The 22,290-nt window shown below is 44.9% G+C and overlaps 1 protein-coding gene across 2 annotated transcripts in view; it reads left to right on the top strand.

Annotated features, from left to right (window-relative positions):
- LOC138726036 (gamma-aminobutyric acid receptor subunit alpha-3-like) overlaps nt 1–22,290 on the top strand; it is a 67,789-nt gene that overhangs the window by 40,220 nt on the left and 5,279 nt on the right. For both annotated transcript variants that reach the window (XM_069867413.1, XM_069867415.1), the window contains 5 exons: nt 3,520–3,740; nt 11,199–11,281; nt 14,380–14,523; nt 15,978–16,130; nt 18,690–18,901. In XM_069867413.1, the coding sequence (XP_069723514.1) occupies nt 3,520–3,740; nt 11,199–11,281; nt 14,380–14,523; nt 15,978–16,130; nt 18,690–18,901 (813 nt within the window). The remainder of the gene's footprint in view (nt 1–3,519; nt 3,741–11,198; nt 11,282–14,379; nt 14,524–15,977; nt 16,131–18,689; nt 18,902–22,290) is intronic.

Genomic DNA, 22,290 nt, shown 5'->3' on the forward strand with positions numbered 1-22,290 from the left:
GATAATGTCAAATGCAGTTTTGGAGGGTCGATGCCTTTGCACACTCAAGCACGCTCAGGCTTTGGGGTTTTCTTTTCTACAAGTGCAACCCAATGAAATGGGGAGGTCTGCCAAGATCTGTACATAGTGTGCTACACCTATTACATGCCTTGACAAACACCTTCACTGTAGCCAGCTTTCCTTGACCTGACTGTGTGTGGAGGAAGGAGGATGTTCCCTGGGAAGAGGGGACAATGCTAGAACCTTGTCTGCTTTGGTGGCAGTGCTGGAAGAGAACAGTTCACCATCAGACTGTCCTTAGTGCTTGAACCAGAAGGAAGGCAAAAGAGAAAAAAAGAAAGAGTGAACTGATCGCAATATTTTGACATGTTCAGGGAAACTTATTAATGAAAAGGCCTGAGGACTGAATTTAGGCTTGTATTCCCACAACAGTTTGTCTTCTAATTAAAAGAGGACTGTAGAGTATAATTAATAGTGAGCTTTCTCAACAGCATTTCTTGCAGCTCGTATTCCACATGCATCCAAGCGCACAGAGAAGAGTTAGCTGTTAATGATTGCTCAGCGTTTCAAGGGTGATGCATGAGGACAGTCATTCATTCAGAACTGACACCCTCCTGCATATCCAGTTGCAGAGGTGACCTTGTGCTGGCACAGCCCAGGGCTGTGGTGGGCAGTCCTGGCCTTGGAGGGAGCCCACTGCAGGAGAGGGAGCAGGCGTTGCTCTCACCAGCTGAGTCAGGAAGGAGCAGTCTTGCAGATCTCACTGGAGAACTGGGAAAGTTTCATTTTATGTGTTCATGTGGCCATGAACATCCCTTCATCTGCCCCACCAACAGTCCTGTGTGAGCAAGCAGATGAGTTGGGGAGAATAAAATCTGTGTTTCACTGACGTGCTAGCCCCATCACACAACTCTGTATTGCTTTGGTAAGACCAGTCCCTCCGGGGTTAGAAGTTAACTTGATGTCAGCATAACCAAGAGTATTAATCTCATCTGAGTTCTCTCTCTATCTCACTTGCTTTCCTACCACAGCCGAGACCCATAATATATTCAGCAATCTTAGCCCTTGGGGAGTATCTGATAATTACTTCCAAGGTGGAGCATATTTGATTAAGGGAGCGTGTATAATGAACTGTGAAGAAATATGAAGTATTGAAAAGAGGAAGGTATTCTCTGCAATGTGATTTGACAAAATGAATTTAAAATTATGAAGACAGTTAAAGAATGATAAATTATTTCCCCTTCACGTGCTTTAGTTCCCTGTATTTTACAAATGCATAGCAAATGTGTTTTAGTGTGCCATTGTGGTGCTGAATGCATTCAGAAACACGAGAGAGAGAAACCTCATCTCCTCAGGAAGCATGGGGAGAGCCCATTCTTCTGTGCTGGTTCTTTTAATCTTGGGAGAGTCCCTCCTTCCCCACTCACATCTGCCTGGCAATTTCACTTCCATCCCTCCCACAGCCATTACTCATTGCAATGGAAAGCTGCTCCTGCACATCTTGATGCAGACAGAAACTGTAATTATGATGATGGAGGAGAGGCAGGTAAAGCTGCTGTGGAGAGTAGAGAGTAGCTACTTAAAAAGCATGGAGGAGGACGTGAAGACCTTTTCCCTGAGATACTCTGAGGGACTTCTAATCTCTCTTCCAGTTTGGTTTGGAAAGTAGAGCCTGATAGAACCTGACATGCACCTGGGTCTTTGGTAGTGAGATTTTGCAGCTTTGCTCAGTCCCTAGGAAATTAAAAAAAAAAGTTCAAGTGATTTTATGTTTTGGCAGATGGGCTCTGTAGACAGACTCTGTCTTGATGTTTTCAGTCACTTCTGTGAGGCGGGAAAGAGCATAACATAAAATTAAGTGTGCTTCTTGGAAGGTGTGACTTGGGAACGATGCTCTCATGGAAAGAAGTATAGAAGACGGGAAGAATCTGAAGATGATATCTCTTTTCTTCAGGAATGATTCCTTGGCATAAAAGAAGAAAAATAGGGCCTTGGAAGTTGTTTTACGTCTTTGGTTGTTTGTTCTTTTTTTAATAGGAACAGGGAGTTCTGAATAAGATAGTTCTTCTCTTGATGAGGACTTTCCCCAAACCTACCTCCTGGGACCACGTACAGGCTTATTTCTTTGGTTTTATTCTTTTGCTGGGCTTAAAACCACGAAGTGAAGATCACTTCTGTGAAGGGGCAGAATATCTTGTACAGGGTGGAGCCTGTGGGAACATAGGCTCTTCTCTATCCCTTACCCAACCAGGCTCAAGAAAATTCACATTTAAGCAGGTGTGGCTCTGTGGCCAGGGAGGAGGGATTCATTTCTTTGCTGAGATGCTTTCATTCAGCTGCCATCTGCTGCAAAACCTGTAGGAATTTCTATGACCTGTAGGAAACTGTTGCACAGCAGCTTTTAAATGCTGCTGAGAAGAGCTGCAGGAAAGAAATCACTCACAATGATAAGTTTAGTTGGTCCTGCAGCCTCCAGAAACCTGTAAACAAAGACTATGAATCTGCAAGAGCAGGGGAAGAACAGCTGGGACAGACAGATTTTCCAGAGACCTTGTCTTTTCTTGAAAGCATCAGGAGTTAATGAGATCCTTCATTAGCAAGAGGTGGTATGTGTTGTAGAGATGAGCAGTAGTGCAGCTCATGCTGACAGGCTGAAGACTTTCCCTCAATTGACATGGACCCTCAGAGGACACGGAGTGGCTCAGGTGATAGAGACACAGACACTAGACAGTTTGATTTAGTTTTTTTGCTCAGGTTGGCTGTGGAGCCGTTTTGCTGCTTGGTCAAGTGGTTTCTGAGACTGCATGCACCAAGCAAGGAGCTAGCCCTGGCTGCAGGGTTTCAAAGAGATGACTTCTAATTGCCCCAGCTGGAATTTGGCCTAGGAAATGGGTTTCTACACTAGCTGAAAGAAGAAAAAAAAAGAAGGGGGAAAGGGGCAGAGGCAAGAAAAAAAGGGAAAAATAGGAAAAAGAAGAATAAGAAAAGAAAGTCATAGGATCTCATAATGCAAGTTTGTGAGATCGTTGTTTCAATGCTTTTCTAGAGGTGGCCTGAGGAACAAAGAAAATTAAGATAATACAATGAAACTTCATTTCTTTATTTTTTTAAGTGTAGGAGTATAATTACGAATATCCTGGCCAAATTCCATCTCCAGGAACTTTATTTTTATGGTTTTAAACTCTCATGTAGCTGCATGCAATGGTTCCTGCCCCTGAAACATCTGGATAAAGGTAGTGGAGCAGCAGGACTGTCCCGGGACTGGCCACTGTAAGCAGTATTGCAGCTTGTTTGCAGTGGTCAGAAACACTGAAATGCAGATTTTTACATCATATGTAAGACATAAAACGTGGTAAATGCCCTCTGTCCTCCACAGATTTCTCCACTGCTGTTAATCCCTACTTCTTGTTGTGTCGTGCTTTATGTCAACCACAATGTGCCAAAACACGGTGTGCTCAATGCCTGAAGATATTTACCATTTCTTGAAGCAGCTTATTTTTCTCTCCTTTCTCCACAAAGGAATACACTATTGATGTCTTTTTCCGGCAATCCTGGAGAGATGAAAGGCTGAAGTTTGACGGTCCCATGAAAATACTTCCCCTGAACAACCTACTGGCCAGTAAGATCTGGACTCCTGATACCTTCTTCCACAATGGGAAGAAATCTGTTGCCCATAACATGACAACACCCAACAAGCTGCTGCGCCTGGTGGACAACGGCACCCTCCTGTACACCATGAGGTAAGTGTGTGTCTCCTGGGTCAGGGTCTTCCAGGTACCTATACACATGAGGGCAAGCATGGGACCTCAGGGTATATCACAGCAGTGTTTGTGCAGAGTTCCACTGACTTTCTTGGCCCCCTTGAGTCTTATCCTGCTGCTATCCTTATTTCCTACCTATGTATCATCCTCAACTTAAGTGCATTTTTACAGGTTGCTTTTTCTCATAATTTATGTCGATTTTTATTCTCTTATGTGATAAGGTAGAAATGTTGGGATCTAGTTTGTGGAGTTGGTGCGCCACCTGACTTATTTTTGTTCCTGACCTCTGATATGTGAATGTGAAGAATGTGAAGTCAGGTTTCCAGTATTGACAGGGGAACATTAAGATGGGAGGATTTGTTACTCTCTGGCAGCTTGAGAATAGATCTAAATTTGTTCCAGATCGTAGAATCATAGAATCACCAGATTGGAAAGGACCCACGGGATCATTGAGTCCAACCATTCCCATCAATGTTACATCAGATGGTACATCAAAGCCATTTGAAAGATCTAATGAGCCCAAGCTTGCTTGTGAGAATAATGCAGGCTTTTTTCCTACTTCATGGAATCAAAAATCTAAATCTGTGTAATCAATGGACATCAGTAGGAAAAAGAAAAATAACCAGCTTATAAAAACTGTGCTTTGGAGGTACCAGGTTTGAAGAGCCCATTGGAAGTTCTCAGTTTAACCCACCTGTGTTGCTCTTAGTTGAGCTCTCACTGTTAGCCCTGAACATGAGGTACCTCTGCAGCATAAGACCCTCGGCAGTGATACAGCCTGTGCAACCCCCACTGTGAGCTCCAGCAACTGGGGCCTTTGTTCTAAAATAGAAGTTACTCTTGAACAACCGTGCTTGGGCAGTCAGTCATCTTCTCTGGGTTTCTCAAGAACAGCCCTGGTACATACATTTATCACTAAAGCTGCAACAGGTGGAGAACATGAGGAGAAACGCCTTTGGGTTAATTGTACATTTGTTCCGGAACTTTTCTGATGTTCCTGTATGCTTGTAAGCTATTCACCCATGTAAATAATGTTTGCCACCTGGGGCTGATATAGTAATTTGCCTTCTGAGGTAAATGGGCTTATAAATGAAACAACAAGCTTCTTAAAGATGCAACAGAAAGTTGAGTTGGTTTTGGAAAGGTATAAATCTTTGTTTTCAAAAATTATTTTCTCTGCCTCCATCTTCAAGTTGATCATAACTAATAACAGGCTTCTTTGTGGATTCTGTGTGTTGAGATGCTGCACTGTCACCTCTCTTTTTTGAGGACCAGACAGAATTTCATCTCTTCATAGTTAAGCTGGCTGTGAATCTACATAGTGTCAGCAAGTTTTACAGCCTACATTGATAAACAGTGCTCTGCTTTTGTGCAGCAGTTCTCAAATATGAGCTAATCCTGCCAGTGCCCTGGAGGTTTAGGTCTCCACACATCAGTGATCTCACGTTACTGAGGCAGATGGGGTAAATGAAGGGAGAAGCCCAACTTGACTTAAGGGCTCGGTTCTGCTCCCAGCTCTGACCTACATGTGGATGACTAATATTCCCCTGTTTGTATCACTGTCTAACTGTAAAGTATTACAGGATCTACTGGCATAAGACAGCAAAAAATGAACTCAATTTCAGGGCTTTTATATCATTTCACTACTTCTTTATTCAGCAAACAGCCATTAGCTTCAGCAAGTTTTGTGTGACTGAGAAAGTATTGGATTTACTTTTCTGTTTAGGGCTGGGCAAGTGCCAGGATGGCAGCATCACGAGGCTCTTGGAAATGAGCTTCTTGAAGGAAATGGAGTCCTGGGATTTTTTTAGTAAATTCAACACATCTTTCAGTTTATCTGTCTCCCCAGGAAGGAGAGGAGAAGGACAGTCTGAGCCTCCCTTTGTGTCTGCTCCTGCCCCCCTTAAATGTACCCCTAAGGCTTTACAAAGGTGAGAAGCCTACAAAGAGGTGTCCAAACATTGAGGGTTGGATGCCAGGCCTTTTTTCACTTGTATATTGCAGGGATTGCTGCTCTGCAGATGTGTGTGAAGCTGTCCTGGTGGGGCTCTGGGCAGTGTTGGGCCAGGCTGATGCTGGAGATGAGGTTAGAGCTGGCCAAAAGGTCATCTGGAAAGTACTGCCCACTGCATAGGACGCTGTGTCAGGGGTGAAACAGGGCTCCTCTGGGTTTGCAGTGCAACATGTCCAGGATGGGATGCCTGCCCTAGTGCATCTGTTGATTGCCCTTCTCCATACTGCTGAAGAAAATGCCTGCTTAGGGCCATCCAGAGTCTTTTTAGTGGGGGCTCAGACAAGAAGATGCAAGGGCACAGGCTGCATGGTCTAGGTTGTCGCTCAGAGACCAAGTCCTACCTGGCTGTGGCATTCACACCTCAATTCCCCTGTAAAATGATGATGAGATCACCCTTCCTTGTTAAGTGCTTTCAAACCTCCTCCCAAGAAAGGGCTGGAGGAAGACTCGTGTGTTCAGTCCAAGTGGTACATTCACTGTTCTCCCCCGTGCCCAGGGGAATGCACACATGACCTCCTCAAACAAAGGAGCAGGATCACAAAGCTAATCTCATCCCCATACAACTGACATTCAGCAAAGTGCGAACCTGAAAGAGGCATGCTCTGTCCTACTTATTAGGGTGTAAGTTTGGACCTCCATCAGATTTCTCCTGGACTGGCAGGACTGCTCAGGTAATCCTTTGCAGGCTCAGTCTGGACTGGTACATTGCCATGCAGTATGACTCCCGAGACATATCTTACTCCTTTACTTTTAGCAGCCAGTATCCTTGAGGGATCAGCTCTGCTGATGTGCAATTAGATGCATGTCTTGTGCTATTTATCCTGCTGTGAAAGCCAACTTCTCTTAGTCAAGGCTTACATTTATAGATGAAGTTGCTCTAGTGGAACAGCAACTCTGACACAAGCATCCAGCAAAATTACACCTGTGTGACAATATTTATAGCTCCTGGAGAGAGCCTCTTTATCACTGACCTGAGATTCAAGGAGTCGGATGCCAGGTGTAGCTGAGCATCCGGAGATTTTCTTTAGTCACAGCCTTCTTGCGGATCGGTGCAATGTCATGGTGCAAACATCTGATCACTGACTCAGGCCTTGGCACCTGGGTGACAACATGGCCTTTGCGACCACAGCATAAAATTGCATTTCTCTATTCCCCTCCTCCTGGCTGTTGAGGAAGGGACAGGGTTACTGATTCCTCTGCCTCTTCCTTGCTTCTCTGGCTGCTTTAGAGGGCATGGGGAACAGAGTTTTATTATGTAGTCCTGCCTCTACAGTCTTGTTTGTGGAGCTCCTACAAGATCCAAGGAGTTCACAAAAGCCCAGATAGGGCCTCAAAGCTCTCATGTCAGACCTGAGTACAACAAACTGGGAATTGTGCATGAATTTACATAAGGTACAGACAAAAACTGAGCTGCTGCAGCAGTCTCTGGATGTACTGTCTGGCTTAAATTGTGTGGGGCACATAGATAATGTTCTGGTTCTTCGTGGCCTTGAAGCATATGAAAATAGTGAAAGCTTAATGCTATGCCAGTGGGATTCAACTTTGTGAATCCAAGCTTTAAACAGCTCTCCTGCTCTTCACAGGGACTGTCAGAGTGGCATGTTGAGGCTTTGTGGTTGCTGTCAGAGTGGTTCCCAGACAATATGTGCTCATGTTATGCACTTAAAAGATGTTTTCTTCAACTGCCAGGCTGACGTGTTCACCTGCATACCCAAAGACTTTGCCTCAAGAACCTGCATTGCTAAAGACAATGTGAAGTCCTTAGCGTCAGTGCATGAGGACTTGGGAAAGGGGGCTGGTGAATCCCCCTGAGTGAGGTGGATTAGGAGGTAAAACTGCACTCAGGGCACTTGCAGTCCTACTGGGGCTGTTGAACTCCAGGTGCGAAATTCTGTATCTACTGTGGCATGCATAGGGGTTTGAGCTTCCCAGACTATTTTTGAAATCACAGAGCTTTGCAGTGTCTCTCCCAGCAAATGCTTTAGGTTGTTTTTATTGCCTGCCTTTTTTTTTTTTTTTAACCCTGGAGCAATTTGTGAGATCTGTGGGCTGCAGGTTGCAGAATCCTTCCACATGATGGAAGTGGAACTATCATTCTTTCTGCAAGAACATCAACTGGGACATTTCAGCACCAGCTCCTCTGGCTGGTACGGACTGGCAGCTGTTTGGTTGCATCCCACATCAGGGCTCATCCTAGAAAACAGCACAAACAGACTTGGTCAGACCAAAGCTAAATAGCTAAACACACAAACACATGAACAGATGAGATGCAATTTGCACAGCCTGCTTTTCCTTGCTTACAGATTCCAGAGTGGGTCCAAAAGCAGAAATGATCTGGTTTCCAGGCTTGGTTTTGTGAAGGCAAGGAAGCTGTCCCAAGAGGGAGAAATTGTCAGTGATCACCTTATCTCACTGCATTTCTGCCATCATGAGCTGAAATCTCCAGGGGCTGGAGGAGGATGCAGAGTGAATTCAGTGCTTTCAGATCCAGCACAAGGATCCTAGAAGCAATTTGGCTTTCAGGCTCAAACCCTGGCAATTAAACCTAACCTAGATTCTCACACAGCCTAAACCGTAAACACTATTCAGCCTGTCTGTGGTTATTAATGAACCTCCTAGAGGAGAAATCAGGACAAAACTCAAGCAATATCCCTGGCATAAACAAAGTCAGTTCTGCTGTGCAGGGTGCTGTCATGTTTTTGTACCACACATACACCAAGGGATTATTACATTTGCGTCCCAGAAATTGGACTGAGACTCTCACTCATCCTGCAGCACGACGCAGGTAACGACAAGGGCTCTAATGACACATCAAAGGATTCACTAAGCTCCTGGTAACCATGAGAACGAAACTGAAGCGGTTTGTTGTACTGTCAGCCCTTGGAGAGGTATGTTTAGCCTGATTCACGCTTCTTGCCATTGTGTTGAGCAGTTCAAAGGACTTCCCATGACTTTAAAGAGAAAAACATGGTTTCTGTCCTGGGTGTTCCACTTTTGGTGCCATTGTGCCAGCAAAGCAAAGAGAAAGCATGAGGAGTTTGGGGTTTGATTTTAAGATGGTTCTGCATAGGTTATTGCTAGCACCTGGGACACATGAGCCAAAGGATACAACAGCTGGATTGTGTGATTGCTGGCAGCTCGACTACTTTTCACATGCTGTGTAGGCTTTATAATAACATTTCAGGCCTCAGATTTCTGGAGCTGAACTGGGCATCAGAGCAATGAAGCAAACCTCCGTGGTCAGTTAGCCAAAAGCTCCCTTGCACAGGGTAAGGAGCAAAGATGAGAATTTCTGCAACAGACTTTTTTACCCACGTGCTGCAGAGGCAGTGGTAATTGTCTGGGAAGCAAGATACCTTCCTCTTAGTTTGACATTTTGACGTTTCATTAGGCAAAGCATATGGTGCTGAGGAGTCCTTCGCCAGCAACGGGAGGTGGCAGGGAAGGCCAGTGGAGGGGGGGAGTGGAAGGGGAATGTGGGCATTCTGTTGAGCAGTGATTGATTCCGTAGCTTGCCTAAATACCTCTGCTAATTAGCACTCTGAAAGATGAGTTTTTGCAAGAGGTGCTGCAGGAGTGGGAGTGAAAGGTTGCCAAAGGAGGTAGGGTGCAGAGGGATAAGCAGGAGCGAACAGCGGTGTGTGCACTCCGATTGTGAGGAGAGGATCTTGGGGGGCCAGCACACCCCGGCATGCGTGGGGGCAAAGCAAAGAGTGTTGAGGTAAAGGAGAACACACCAGGGAGGGAATGCCTGTATTGCTTCTCCCGTCAGCAGGGAAGCTGACTCCCTTCACGTGTTATCTGTGAATGTGCTGACTTGTGGCTGTCTGAAGTTGCTGAACTAGACTCATCTCACTGGAATGATATGGCATTTTCTTTTTATTTAATTTCAGGAGACTTAAAAGTTTCTGCAGCTGTAGGTGGAGAACTGGCAGATTAGGTTGCTTTTTCAGTGATTTGTTGATGGATTTATAATGTTGTTTACTGGCTCAGCTAATAAAGCACACTTTAAATGTGAAATGTGCCTGCTGCATTCCCACACACCTATGGACTCATCCAGCATCTGTATAAAGTTTTCTCCTTACTTTGACAACACCTGGTTTCGTTGGCCATGGCCTGGAGAGGGCAGGAGGATCTGACCAAGGCCAGTTTGTGCCCACCTGGTCCCTGCTGCCATGCTGGCCCCCTCTGAGGCTCTTTCTGGCTGGTCTACAGGTTACTTAACCACCAGAACTTTAAGCAAGCAAATTGGAATCCTTTCTTTTTTTCAGCATTTGTTTTGCATTTGACCTCAACATTTTCTATGAAAAATAATTTACCTGAACATTTTTTCCAGCTGAAGGAAAATATCTCAGTAGAAGCTTTTCACTGTGCTTCTCAACCTAAGTTTTGCAAAAGCCACCACCTTTGGCCTTAAGTCTGTGTGGTTGCCCTTTGCATCCACATGTTGCTCCTGTCATGGTTTATTTGTTGTTTTGCCGAGCCGTCAGAAGTGGGTCCTTTTTTCTACAAATGGTTCCTTCAGAGAAGATTGTATTAGACATCTCCTGGGAAGCAGTCTCTCCTGGCTGTCCCCTGCCAGGCTGCAGGCTTTCCAGTACTTGAGGAGGAAACATGAGCTTAAAACTACCTTTTATAGAGCCTTTTATACAGATCATTTTATGCCTGGCTGCATATTCTGCAGCACACTGCTTTTATGGTTGTGCTTCCCTCACAAAACTGCTTCCTGACAAGGAATCATACTGGGATCTTGTGGATGCATAAAGCTCACGAGTTGTCCTGCACCCCCCAGCCAGCCCAAGGACACGCAGTTCTACGTTTGCCTGCAGCATCCTCTGCAGCGCAGCCAGCAAGGGAAGAGCTGGAGGGGTTGGGATGAGGTGCCCCACGTGCACGGAACTGTATCATACCCTGGTGCAACACTTGTGACTTCATGGCTCTGACTGACTTTGTTCAGCAAGCCCAGTAGTGGTGTGGCTTTCTGTCTGAAGAATCTGCCAGCCCTCAACTCCCTCCAGATCGCTGGGAAGAACAGGCCATGTTACCTGGAAGCCCCTTCCCTCTGCTTTCCAACATGGCCCATTAGATTTCCTCTGGCCCTCGGCACTACTGAGGTCTTTTTGCACAGTGCATAAGCAAACAGAACCCCTGGGGTTTGGCAGGTTTTCTGATTGCATTGAGTGGATAAAGATGAACTCAGTCAGTAGGGTTGAGTTTATAGAATAGGAAAGGTGGCTGGAATTGTGTGCCTGCTGTTCTCTCCATAGCTGATGGCCCTCAGCCCAGAGATCTAGAGGTTAGTGACTGCATTGAGGCCTTTGTCACCTTTGATGGATGCAGGGCAATGGCACTGAGGCAAAAGGGCCAGGTGGGAGCCTCCACAGCCGTGTGGTTCTGATCATGCCTTTTGTTTTGTCTTGTAGGCTAACGATTCATGCAGAGTGTCCCATGCACTTGGAGGACTTCCCAATGGATGTGCATGCTTGCCCACTGAAATTTGGGAGCTGTAAGTACCCTTATCAGCCTCTGCAAGGAGGTGTGGAGAGAGCTGAAGAACAAGCTTTTGTGTGGCTAGTGTTTTCTAGCATTTTAATAACTCTTATTAATTATTGCTAATGATAACGTGACCAAAAAATTTGTTTCTGGTGTCTTATACGTGCATTTACTACCATTGTCAGAAATGGGAGGAAACAAAACTGTAGTCAGTTCAGGCTCACAGGATGGGTTAGACACCTATAGATTTGCTCTAAGTTTATTAGGCAAGTGGCAAGAACATCTTCCTGTTGCCCTCCCTGCCATCAGCGGACAGTGCTGCCTCACCAGCATTGGTGCAAATCTCAGAGATGTTTTTCTTTCATCACAAGGTGATCCTGGAGAGACAGATTTGGGAAGATAGCAGTGGAGTCTTCTGCTAGGTGTTCTCTCCAGTTTCCCTCCATTGCTCCTGTCAATCTGGAGAGAGCCTGAAATCTGTTTTTTCTGGCTGTGAGCTCCAAAGGATCTCACAAACCCCTTGCTCTCTTCAGTCTTTCAGGCAGGCTGCTCTCAAGTAAAAGGCTTGGAAACTCTGGAAATCTCAGTCCCAACACCCAAGGGTACTGGTTTAGGGAAGATTTGCAAGCTGCTGGTGAGATGAAAGCTGCTCCCAGCCTCCCAGGCTTGCAGCTGCTCATCTGCCTGGGCTTCCCGTACCATGCCTAGGAACACGTTCCCTCTTCTGTCCCAAATGCAAGTTAAATTCCTTTTGATTTCTTTTTCCATAAAATGAGTGGGAACCAAATTCTAAGCCACTAGTTCACCATAACATGGACATAAATTTCCTAGTCCCACTATGTCTGCAGTCTCCTCCAGGTTCAATGAACTGAGTCTGTGTTTTCATTAGATGGAAGTTACCCATCTCCAACTAAAGAATGAGCTCCCACCAGAAATCTCCCTTTTGGATTCTAAGAAGAGAAATCACAACCTTTCTAAACTGATACGTCCTTCCTGTAGCCCTTTGGGAGTTAACTAAGGAGAAAGTTGGAAAGTCTGATTGACACCAGAAGAAATCATGTTTATCATGTGCATCTGCTCCTCTGCCTCATGACAAAGTATATCCATGAAACTGGATTATTCAAAACTACTAAAATAAAGTTATTTCTCAGGCAGCACCTAATTAAATGTAGAACTCATTGCCACAGGACATCACTGAGGCCAGTAAAATAGCAAGTCTTAGAGAAGGATGAATTATTAATGTTAATTGACCTTTTGAGGAGGGATATAAAATCTCATACCTCAGGCTTAAACTCTGGGATTATTACAAGACTTGTAGGAAGGCAGATTACTCCACATCTAATTGCTTATAATGTTTCTTGGTGAGGAAAAGAGATTAATGTGCATACTTCTGGAACACCCTTTGGGATTCTTCGGGATATTTTTACTCCTGATTAACATTAGAATCATAGAATAACCAGGTTGGAAGAGACCCACAGGATCATTGAGTCCAACCATTCCTATCAATCACGAAATGGTCCTCTGTAAAGCATGCATCTGCATAGCATCTGAGCTCACCTCTCCTGTGTTGGAGTTGGAGTAAACCAGGGTTTGCACCAAAAAGCTGGCGACAGCTGGAAGCTGCTCATTTGCAAGAAACGTAGAAGGCAAGTTTCCTTGGTAGATTGAGAGGTGGTGGGAGAACCATTGTTACTAGAGCAGAAGGTGCTGCCCATCAAGGTGGAAGAGCATTGGCAGAGCTGTACAAAGCTAAGCCTGAAGGAGGACAGAGGTCTCCAGAAGCGTGTTGAGATCTGGAAGGAGGAAGTGGAAAAGCAAAGTGTGGCACATCAGATGAGAGATGCCAGTCTACATCAGAAGTGTTTAGGCAGCATGCTGGCACACTGAGAAACTGGCTGATCACCAGAACCACTCCCCCTGTTTTGCACAGCGCCTGCGTAGTATTTAACAGGTCTGCCAAAAACCTACAGTGCAGGGATAACAGTGGTTGTTTTTAAAAAGATCAGAGAAATCTGGCTATCTCAGGACATAATTTACTACAAAGCAGAACTGAGACATTTCTGTAGTAGACCTAACCCACTGCTTGACCTGACCCAGCCACCTTAATGTCTTAATAGGAGAAGCTTGTGGTAAAAAATAATTAAAAATTTGTTTCAGTGAACTTTGTTCTTGCCTAGGAAACAGTGTGGGTATGAACAGGAATCTTGGGCATGATGGGTAAAAATAGCTCATAGTAGAGTCTGGAGAGACTTGAGTTTCGGATACCGTGGAACTGGCAAAATCAAAAGCACATGGGTGCTCTTGGGAGAGGGAGTGGTTGTGAGGGCAAGTGAAAGTGATAGTGATGTTTTTTGCTAGAAAGAGGGGTTTATATTTGGGGAGCTGGGCAGGTGGAATGCAGAAGGGGACCTGGCAAGCCCTTGGCAGGATGCCTTGGCCCTGAGCCCAGTGTTACCCCATGCAGTGGTCCAGCAGCACTTGCCTGCTGTTTCTTTTGCAACATGCAGACAGGCTTTTCTCAGCACTGCTCTCCTCACTGCCTAGTGCATTGGCCTGAAGGCTACCAAACACAGGGTCATGCAGGGGAAAAAGCGTCTTGTTGGGAGAGCACACCATCTCCAAAGCTGAGAGGCTTGGAGAGAATTGCTTCTGAGTGAAGGTAAAGATTTTTAACTTTATCTTCTTAACCTAAAATTCCATACCCTTTGCCTTTAGCCTTTCTTGCCAGCTGCTGCCAGCATGACTCTCCTAGTCCTTGGCACCGCAGGTCTGTGGCCATCCTGCTGCCCCAGCAGCCCGCTAATCTGGATGCCTTTCTAATTTGTTTCTGCTTGGAACCAGCCCTTGAAGAGTCAGCACATCAAGGGGACAGCACATCTCTCAATGACAGTGTTCTGCCCCCTCTTCCAGCTCCCTTCTGAAAACCCCAGCTCCCTTTTGCTCGTTTGATTTAACAGTTGCTGAACTGCCTTGGTCTCTAGCCATGCTTGGCTGTGCTCAGCCATGTGGCTCTGAGGAGTGCACAGCAGGCATTAATTTGGCTACAGGCTAATTTTGATGTATTTTAGGTCAGGCAGAAGTACAAACCTCATTCTTATTTCTCCTCCTCAGATGCCTACACAAAGACAGAGGTGATCTACACCTGGACACTGGGGAAGGATAAATCAGTGGAAGTAGCAAAGGGTGGATCTCGCCTAAACCAGTATGACCTGCTGGGCCATGTTGTTGGGACAGAAATGGTTCGATCCAGCACAGGTATTTGTGGGACCACAATGCAATTCATGGGGTGAGCATAGTCAGATGAGATGGACCCATGGGCTTTGAATGTCACAATCTGGCATAATTATAGAGGCAGTATCTGTGGACGGTGAGGACCACGGTACTTCCCAGGTTATCTGTTGTTGGAGAATACAGCTGGGGACATCTGGAACAGTCACCAAGAGGCAGTAAAAGGCTTTCAGTGGTTTCCACTGCAAGGGCTTTATCACCCATACTTTCTAGAAAACTGATTTTCAAGATGTGTTGTGTAGAAAACTTGTCTAGCCTTGCCCAGCTGGTTCTTGGTGCTGTGGGTTCATTTGTCTTGGATCCCTTTGCAGTCCCTCAGGAGAGCATTGCAGGCAGGGGAGGTGAATGCAATATAATGTTCAGTGTGATTTTCACTGCATCTGCTTACAGAAATATTATCATAGCTAATAGAAGATTATCCCAAACAAATGTTTGTTCTGATTAATGACCAATATTAATCATCTTTCTCTCCCATCTGCTGCTCCTCCCTTCCCCTCTGAATCCAGGTACTGATAGCTTCTGTTCTCTCATGTGTATCTCCCATCTTTCTTTTTTCTTTTCTTTTTTTTTTTTCTTCTATATGCATCAGTAGCGTTCTCATTTGATGATATTTCCTCTCTAGTGCACTTGATTTTAATAGTGTCTGTCTGTAACAACTCATATCAGCTCCCTTGGGGAAATGTGGGGAGTCCAGGGAACTAAATGTCATAATATCTGGCCCATCTCTCTACTTAAGTTGTAGTAAAATGTACAGATGAATAACCTGAAGTGGCTAGAAAGCTGCTAAAGGCTCCTGTGTGTAATGACTTAGCAGAGCCATGCTCACAACAAAAAGGCACAATAATCCCACAAAATATCCTGAGCTTTGAGTAGAGCAATAGGGCATTGAAGGAAAATAGGGACAACTGCTTCTTTGGTTTACAGCTCAGACCTTTAATGATTTTTCAAATGGCTATTGTTAGGAAAGGTGAAATATTATAAGGATTGTCAGAGAAAATAAAATCCTTTGCCTGAAATCCTACTGTTAGGATCTCTCTGAAGCACCATCAGTGATTTGCCTTTGTCCCACAGCGCTTTTGTGGTGAATTAAAGAAGTCTCCAGAGAAACATTTTGAAAGGACAAGTGCTGTGTGAAAGTCACCCAGGCTACGCTGGGGCATGTACCTGGTATGACACTGCAGCTGAGTGTGCGCATACAGGGTGTGCACCCCTCCTTTGCACAGCTGTCAGCGTGACCTGCACTGTAAGATACCAGGGCACGTCAGCCAGCAACAATATGACACACGTGCTGCAATTTCATTTAAGAACTTGAAAGTTTGTTCAAGACAGATCTGTAGTGCTTTAGAGAGGGGTTGGTGGTCAGCTGGCCCCATCCTGGAAAGCACCAGTGGCTCAGCATCTCTAACCATCTGTCTCTGCAGGAGAGTATGTCGTCATGACCACACACTTCCATCTCAAGAGGAAGATTGGGTACTTCGTGATCCAGACCTACCTGCCCTGCATTATGACAGTCATCCTGTCCCAGGTCTCTTTCTGGCTTAACAGGGAGTCCGTTCCTGCCCGCACAGTTTTTGGTGAGTCTGGGAGCATGGAGACATCCTCTCAGGTTGGGGGAGTAAGGAACCATGAATGACGGGAAGCAAACTGAGCATCAGAGCTGGTATTCTCCAGGTCTCAAATGGCCTCAGTAAGGCTGCTGGCTATTTCTCGTAATAGCTCAAAGTGTCTTCCCAGTACCCTGCGTCCACTGAATCACTGCAAAAATACTCCTGTCCATGTTTCTGCTACAAGCCAAGCCATAAATATTAACAGTAATCAAGGTATTGATCATCTAATTATATGCATTTGGCTGTGTCTGCTTATCTATATTGGCTTTTGAGTTAAGGAGAGGATAGGTACATGGGGAGGCATTTAAAGCTCTACCTTTGAAATTGCTAATGCGCCTCTGGTCACAGCTTCACATAGCAAGTTCCTGGTCTGAGGCAGTATAGCTGCATGATAAATATAGTGTTATTATTTTCTTCAGCTGGTTTCAGATCCTCTCTCCGAGGAAAAGTGTCAGGCTAGCATTGCACATATATTAATAGCTTTTACAAACATTTAATAACAGAATTGCTTTGTGCTTTCCTGCCAAGACCTTCAGTTCAGGATATACAAAAACACGCTCACAGACAAGGAATGATGTTGCAGGATTGTATTTCCTGGAAATAACAGTACCCAGCAGATACCACTTAACAGAGAGTATGTTGGAGAAATATCACCAAGTAGAAAAGGTACATATGGTACCACCTGCTCATGTTTTTGACTGTATGATGTGGTTTCAAAGATCATGAAGCATTTTCTCTGTAACAAGAGTCAAGACAGAAATACTCCAACAAACCCAAAAAGGCTGATATCCTCCTTTCAGGACCCTCTCCACAGGGCTGGAACTTGTTCTGGTGCTGTGAACTAGAATGGAATGCAGGGAAGGTCACGGGGAAGTTCACAGATGCTTCTGCACTCTCCTAAATGAATGAGGAGAGAATCATTATGGGGTTTGTGTTCACTGGGGCTTCTGAAATGCAGGTCATGAACAAGCTTTAAAATTTGCAGTTGACCCTAGCTTCTCCCCATTAGCAAAGAGCTGCCTTCCTTTCCCCAGTGATGCAATTCCTACAGCCAAACTGGTTTGGGGGATCCTGCACTGCAAGAGTTGCGTTCAACAGTGATAATGGTAAATCAAAAGGGATATGGCTCCTTAATACTTGCTTTTTGGTGTTTTCATTTAGCGGAATGGAAAAGGAGGGGATGGGGATTGGGCAATCAGAGAGAAATTACATGGAAAACAGGACCAGTTCATGCATATTGAGAGTTGTCAGTGAACTTCCCTCACTCATCTGTGAATCATTTGCAACTAAACCCCACAGAGTGCGCACCTGGACCCCGTGTCTGTCCCTGCCTCAGGTGGACTCTTACGTCTGCATCAGTTTTGGAGTGTCTCTGCACTCCCAACACCGCGGGTGAACACTTCTCTGAGGATATTTGATTCCCACCTATGTTACCCTGCAGCTGCAATTTGACAGATTTCCTTGAGTAGCAGCTCAGACTGAGCAGGAAAGAGCTGACTGAAAAATTAAAACCTACCTTTGTGAAAAATATCTTTGCTCCCAAATTGCCTTGCTTTCCCATTAAGAAAATAATGAGAACTCCAATTGTTTATTCCTTTTTTTTTTTCCTCTCAGAAAGTATTGTCAACAATATTATTGAAACTCTTCAATTACTAGGAGTATGGCTTAAGGGAAGTGAAAATTAGTCAATATTTTTATAATGTTTTTCATGCTTTTTTAATTGAAAAGCACATTAATGGGGAAAATGGATAGCAATGATTGCTTACTTTAATGAAAAAAGCTTTAAAAAGCATTTTGTAGCAGATCATTTTTTTTAAGATGAATCATAGCGACACTCATTCTGGCAGACTGGGGCACTGACGGGTGCCTGGCTGTGCCAAAAGGACCCAAGTTTCCATTTGTGCAGGTCACAAGACACTTTCCAAAATATTGAGAGAACCACATTGGGTGAATGGCCAGCTTTGGGTCTTCCATGAAGCTCCCAACCATCTAACAGTCCGGTTTACTGTTATTTTATTATTTTTGTTTCATTGCAAAAGCAACCAGAGTCTTTTCTATGACATATTCTCTATGAAGGATCTGGGTATAGAATCCTGCAACTTACCCTACTAGCAGATGAGGAATTGAATACAGGTGCCTGCATATGAGCTAGGACTCTCTTACAGTGAACAGAGATCTAGTTGATAGAGTTCAGGAAAGATTAATCTCATCATTATGCACGTGTTTGCCGTTAATTATATGAACTGGAGATATCAAAACTAATTAGAGAAAGCCATGAGCAACCTGAAGCTGGCCCTGATTTTAGTAGAGGTTGGACAAATCTGAACTGTTTTGTTATTCTACAAGTCTTAGAAACCTGTGCTGAGAAAGGCTTCCATAATTGTGGTGGGAATGTGGGCCATACGGCTTAGAGTATAGCTCCTGAATTTATGTGATGGAAATGCCAGCTGTGTGGTTGAAGGAGAAACTGGGTGAGTATAATTATATGGTCTTACACCATCTTTGTCTCCTGTTGTGTTTCAACAGGTGTCACCACCGTCCTCACTATGACCACTCTAAGCATCAGCGCAAGAAACTCGTTACCTAAAGTGGCATACGCGACGGCCATGGACTGGTTCATAGCCGTCTGTTATGCCTTTGTGTTTTCTGCGCTGATCGAATTTGCCACTGTCAACTACTTCACCAAGCGCAGCTGGGCTTGGGATGGCAAGAAGGTGCTGGAAGCCCAAGAGATGAAGGTTAGCCCTGTGGCCAATGCCAGGGAGGAGGGGGCAGTGAAGAAACGCTGCACAAGAGAGCTGTGCTGGGGCCAGGAGTGGGTAACATGCAGCCCCACTGCACTCCGAGAGGCTGGATGTTACTTACTGGGGTCCCCAGCTCAAGTCTCAACTGGAGCGGTTCTTGAAGATCAGGGGAGGAAGGCTGGGAGGGCTGGTCATTGTGCTTAGCTGGAGGAAAACACCAAGGCATGGCTGCTCCCTTTTCCCTCTGCCCTTCTGCATGACTGTTTGCCGGTGGAAATGTGAATGCATACATGTTTTGATTTTGCTCCACCAGTGGTCTCTCTTCTTTCTTCCTTCAGTCCATGAATGCTCCGCTTTATGTTGCCACCATGCTACATAAACCTAAATGTGCCACAAGATGCCAGCCTCCCCAGTGGACACAGTCCCACTCTGCCGTGTCCCCTGTAGCTGGTATCGCTGACTTCAGGTCTCCCCTGGCACGGGCAAGCATGATGCAGTGATGGGGAGGTCTAACGCTCATGCTGTTGCCCACAGCTGCCAGCAGCTGCTGCTTTGTAAGCTTGGGCAAAGAGGGTGGGTGGGAAGCAAGTAATCAGAAATGGCAACTGGCAGTAAATTAGTGCCTGGCATCATCCGTGTTTTCCCTTCTCGCTCGGGATCAGCCTCTCTCACAGCTTCCTTCCTGACAGCCAACAATAACCCTGCTTGTGCCCCCTCCCTCCTAACTGATTTAATCTTGGCAGCGCAGAGAAATCGCTTACTGTAGCATGCTGCTCCTTGCTTATATTTATTGAATCAATTTGAAAATCAGCTTTGTCCTTGTTCTTGGTTCCGGAGACTTCATATATTTTTCCTTTGCATTTTAATGTGGTGTTTAAAATTGTTGTGGGGCTGTATGCAAATACCTGGCAAAATTGCAGTAGCTTTTGGGAAGACAAAAGCCAGTCATCATTCTGGTATGGAGGTCAAAGCAGGAGAACAGAAGCCTTATGGAGAACCACAGCCATCACTGGGTGTTGAATGCCTCTCTCTTGTGTTTCTTGGACTCTATCTGTTTGCTTTTGCAGCTGCTGTCCGGGCAACGGACTCATTGCAGGAAGGCTCCAGAGGAGGCCAGTTGATGGTCTTCCACTTCCATCGTGACCAGTAACGCTAATCTGGCCTCTAGAGATCAGAGAAGCCTTTCCCGGGTCATTGGTATGAATGAGAGATCAGAACAAGTCCTCAAAGCAACCATGTCCCTTTCAGGGATGGGCAAATCAGCATAAAGTCAGGATTCACACAGCCTTGGGCAATTATGTGAACTGGGCACAGCCAAAAAAGCAGCAAAAGCTCAAAAGCTCCGTTTTGTCAGAGAAGAAGCATGCTCCTTAATTTATTCACTGACCCAGCACTGCAAGACTAACAGTGCTGAAACAATAGGGTAAAAGCATTCAGAATATTTGTGCATGTGGTAATCAAAGAAGAAAACAAAGCAGGACCATGAATGTTTCAGAGGGAGTGCTCTTTATGAGTTTGCTGCAATTGGTATCAGGCAGGAGAATCAGGAAGGACTCCAAATTTATGGATGCTTTTTCAAGCCAGCCGTGATCTTTTTCTTGGAAGGCTAACCCACTCCTGCTCTCTGCAGTGCAGAGAGCTCGCTGAAGAGTGGTGGGCTTTCAGGGAGCTTCAGAATATGATGTGTCACTATATTTGCTTTTCATCTTTATTCTATTGAATATTTCCAAGCAGTGAATTTTCTATGCGATGAAGGCATCTCATTGGCTCAGTTTCAGCCTTTAATTAGCTCTTCTTGAAACAACTGACAAGCCAGGTGTTTGAAACCATAAAAGAAAGAGGAGACAGAAGAATAACTATTGACATTTTTAAGTGTTTGTACCAGGAGTAAAATGACCAATGACAAGCCCAGGATGAGCCCTGGTCTCTGGGGAGTTTCCCCCTAGCCAAAAAGAATGCTCTTTATTGATGTGATGGCAAGGATCCTCACTCCAGGTTTGATTGTTTCCTTGTGTGAACATGGAAAAAAAATCAATAAGCATCAGCTCTTTCCCTCACCTCAAATATAGGCAGCAGCAATGCTTCCCATCCCATTCGAAAGAAATCACTACTTTGCAAAAGCTGCTGGTTGTTGACAGTCAGTCCCAGCGTGTTCGGTCTCTCAAGGCTGGTTCCATTCTTTCTCTCCTTAGCCGTCTCATTAATGTAGATGGGAACAGAGCAGTTTTTTCAGCTAGAATCTAACATGATGGGCTGATCTTGGTGAACTGCTGATCTCTGCATCATAAATGATCATGATGATGCTCCAGCTGTAGCCACATGGGGTTCAGGTTCTATCTGGGAGCTACTCTGCACGTTCTCTGCAGTTTTCCTCTAATGAAAAGCAGGCAAATATCACCATAGATGTCACCAAAATCTCCCCCTAGCACATATTCTGATAAGATTTGACAAGTGTATCTTGGGCCCAAAGGTTTTCCAAGCTTTTCCTGCCTGCCACCAGTAATTGCTAGTTGTGGATGGAGGATTTCCTCTCTTTTCATATGGCAGAGTGGCTGCAACTAACTTAGAGGTGCAGACTGAATTGTAGAGAGATATCTGGATCCAGTGTGGAAAACTTGTTAGTAAAGATGTTTGTTAAAAAACATTATCAGGAGGAATGTGTGAGATGGCCAAAGAGATTGAAAGATGAGTGGTTTCAGTAGTCAGGAAACATCCCTATCTCCAGCATCCTCAAAATATCTTGTTAAAAAGATCTATTTCAGGACAGAAGGGCTGTGTCTGAACAGAGTGAGATCAATTGCATCCCGTCCATCCCGGCCATAGCGATGGCTATCTCTGTAGCCAACAAGGTCACTTCCATAGTTGCTGTTACAGTGAGATGGAGAGACACCCATTTACAGTGACTTTGCCACTGGGAAACTCAAGAAGGATGACATTTACCAGGGAGTTCCCTGCAAAAAAGTGTTGTCTGTTCCTTAGGATGGAAGATGCTTTAGATCTCTGGATGACGCTTACTTAAACCCATTTCTGCCTGCAACACCAGGTCTATGCATAAAATCTGATTTAGCTCTTTATCTGTGCTTGTATGATATTGCCCTGAAATCCTAGGTGGCAAGAAACAACAAACAGAATACAAGCAGCTGCTGTCAGACACGTGAGGATAAGGAAGAACATACTTTGGATGGAGGAATACTCTAGACCTTTATCCATTCTACCCTTAATCCTGTAGTGCATGGTGATAAGGTTAAGTCCAGGATTTTTATGTACTTTTCACACGTCTTTACAAAGAGGAAGTCACCAAAAAGCATCCTCCAAACCCCTCTGTTGATATAGTCATAATGGTATTCTTTCTGGTATTTTGGAAGTGATGGGCATGCTCTCCA

The sequence above is a fragment of the Phaenicophaeus curvirostris genome, chromosome 13 (genome assembly GCF_032191515.1).
Source record: "Phaenicophaeus curvirostris isolate KB17595 chromosome 13, BPBGC_Pcur_1.0, whole genome shotgun sequence".
Lineage (NCBI taxonomy): Eukaryota > Metazoa > Chordata > Aves > Cuculiformes > Cuculidae > Phaenicophaeus > Phaenicophaeus curvirostris.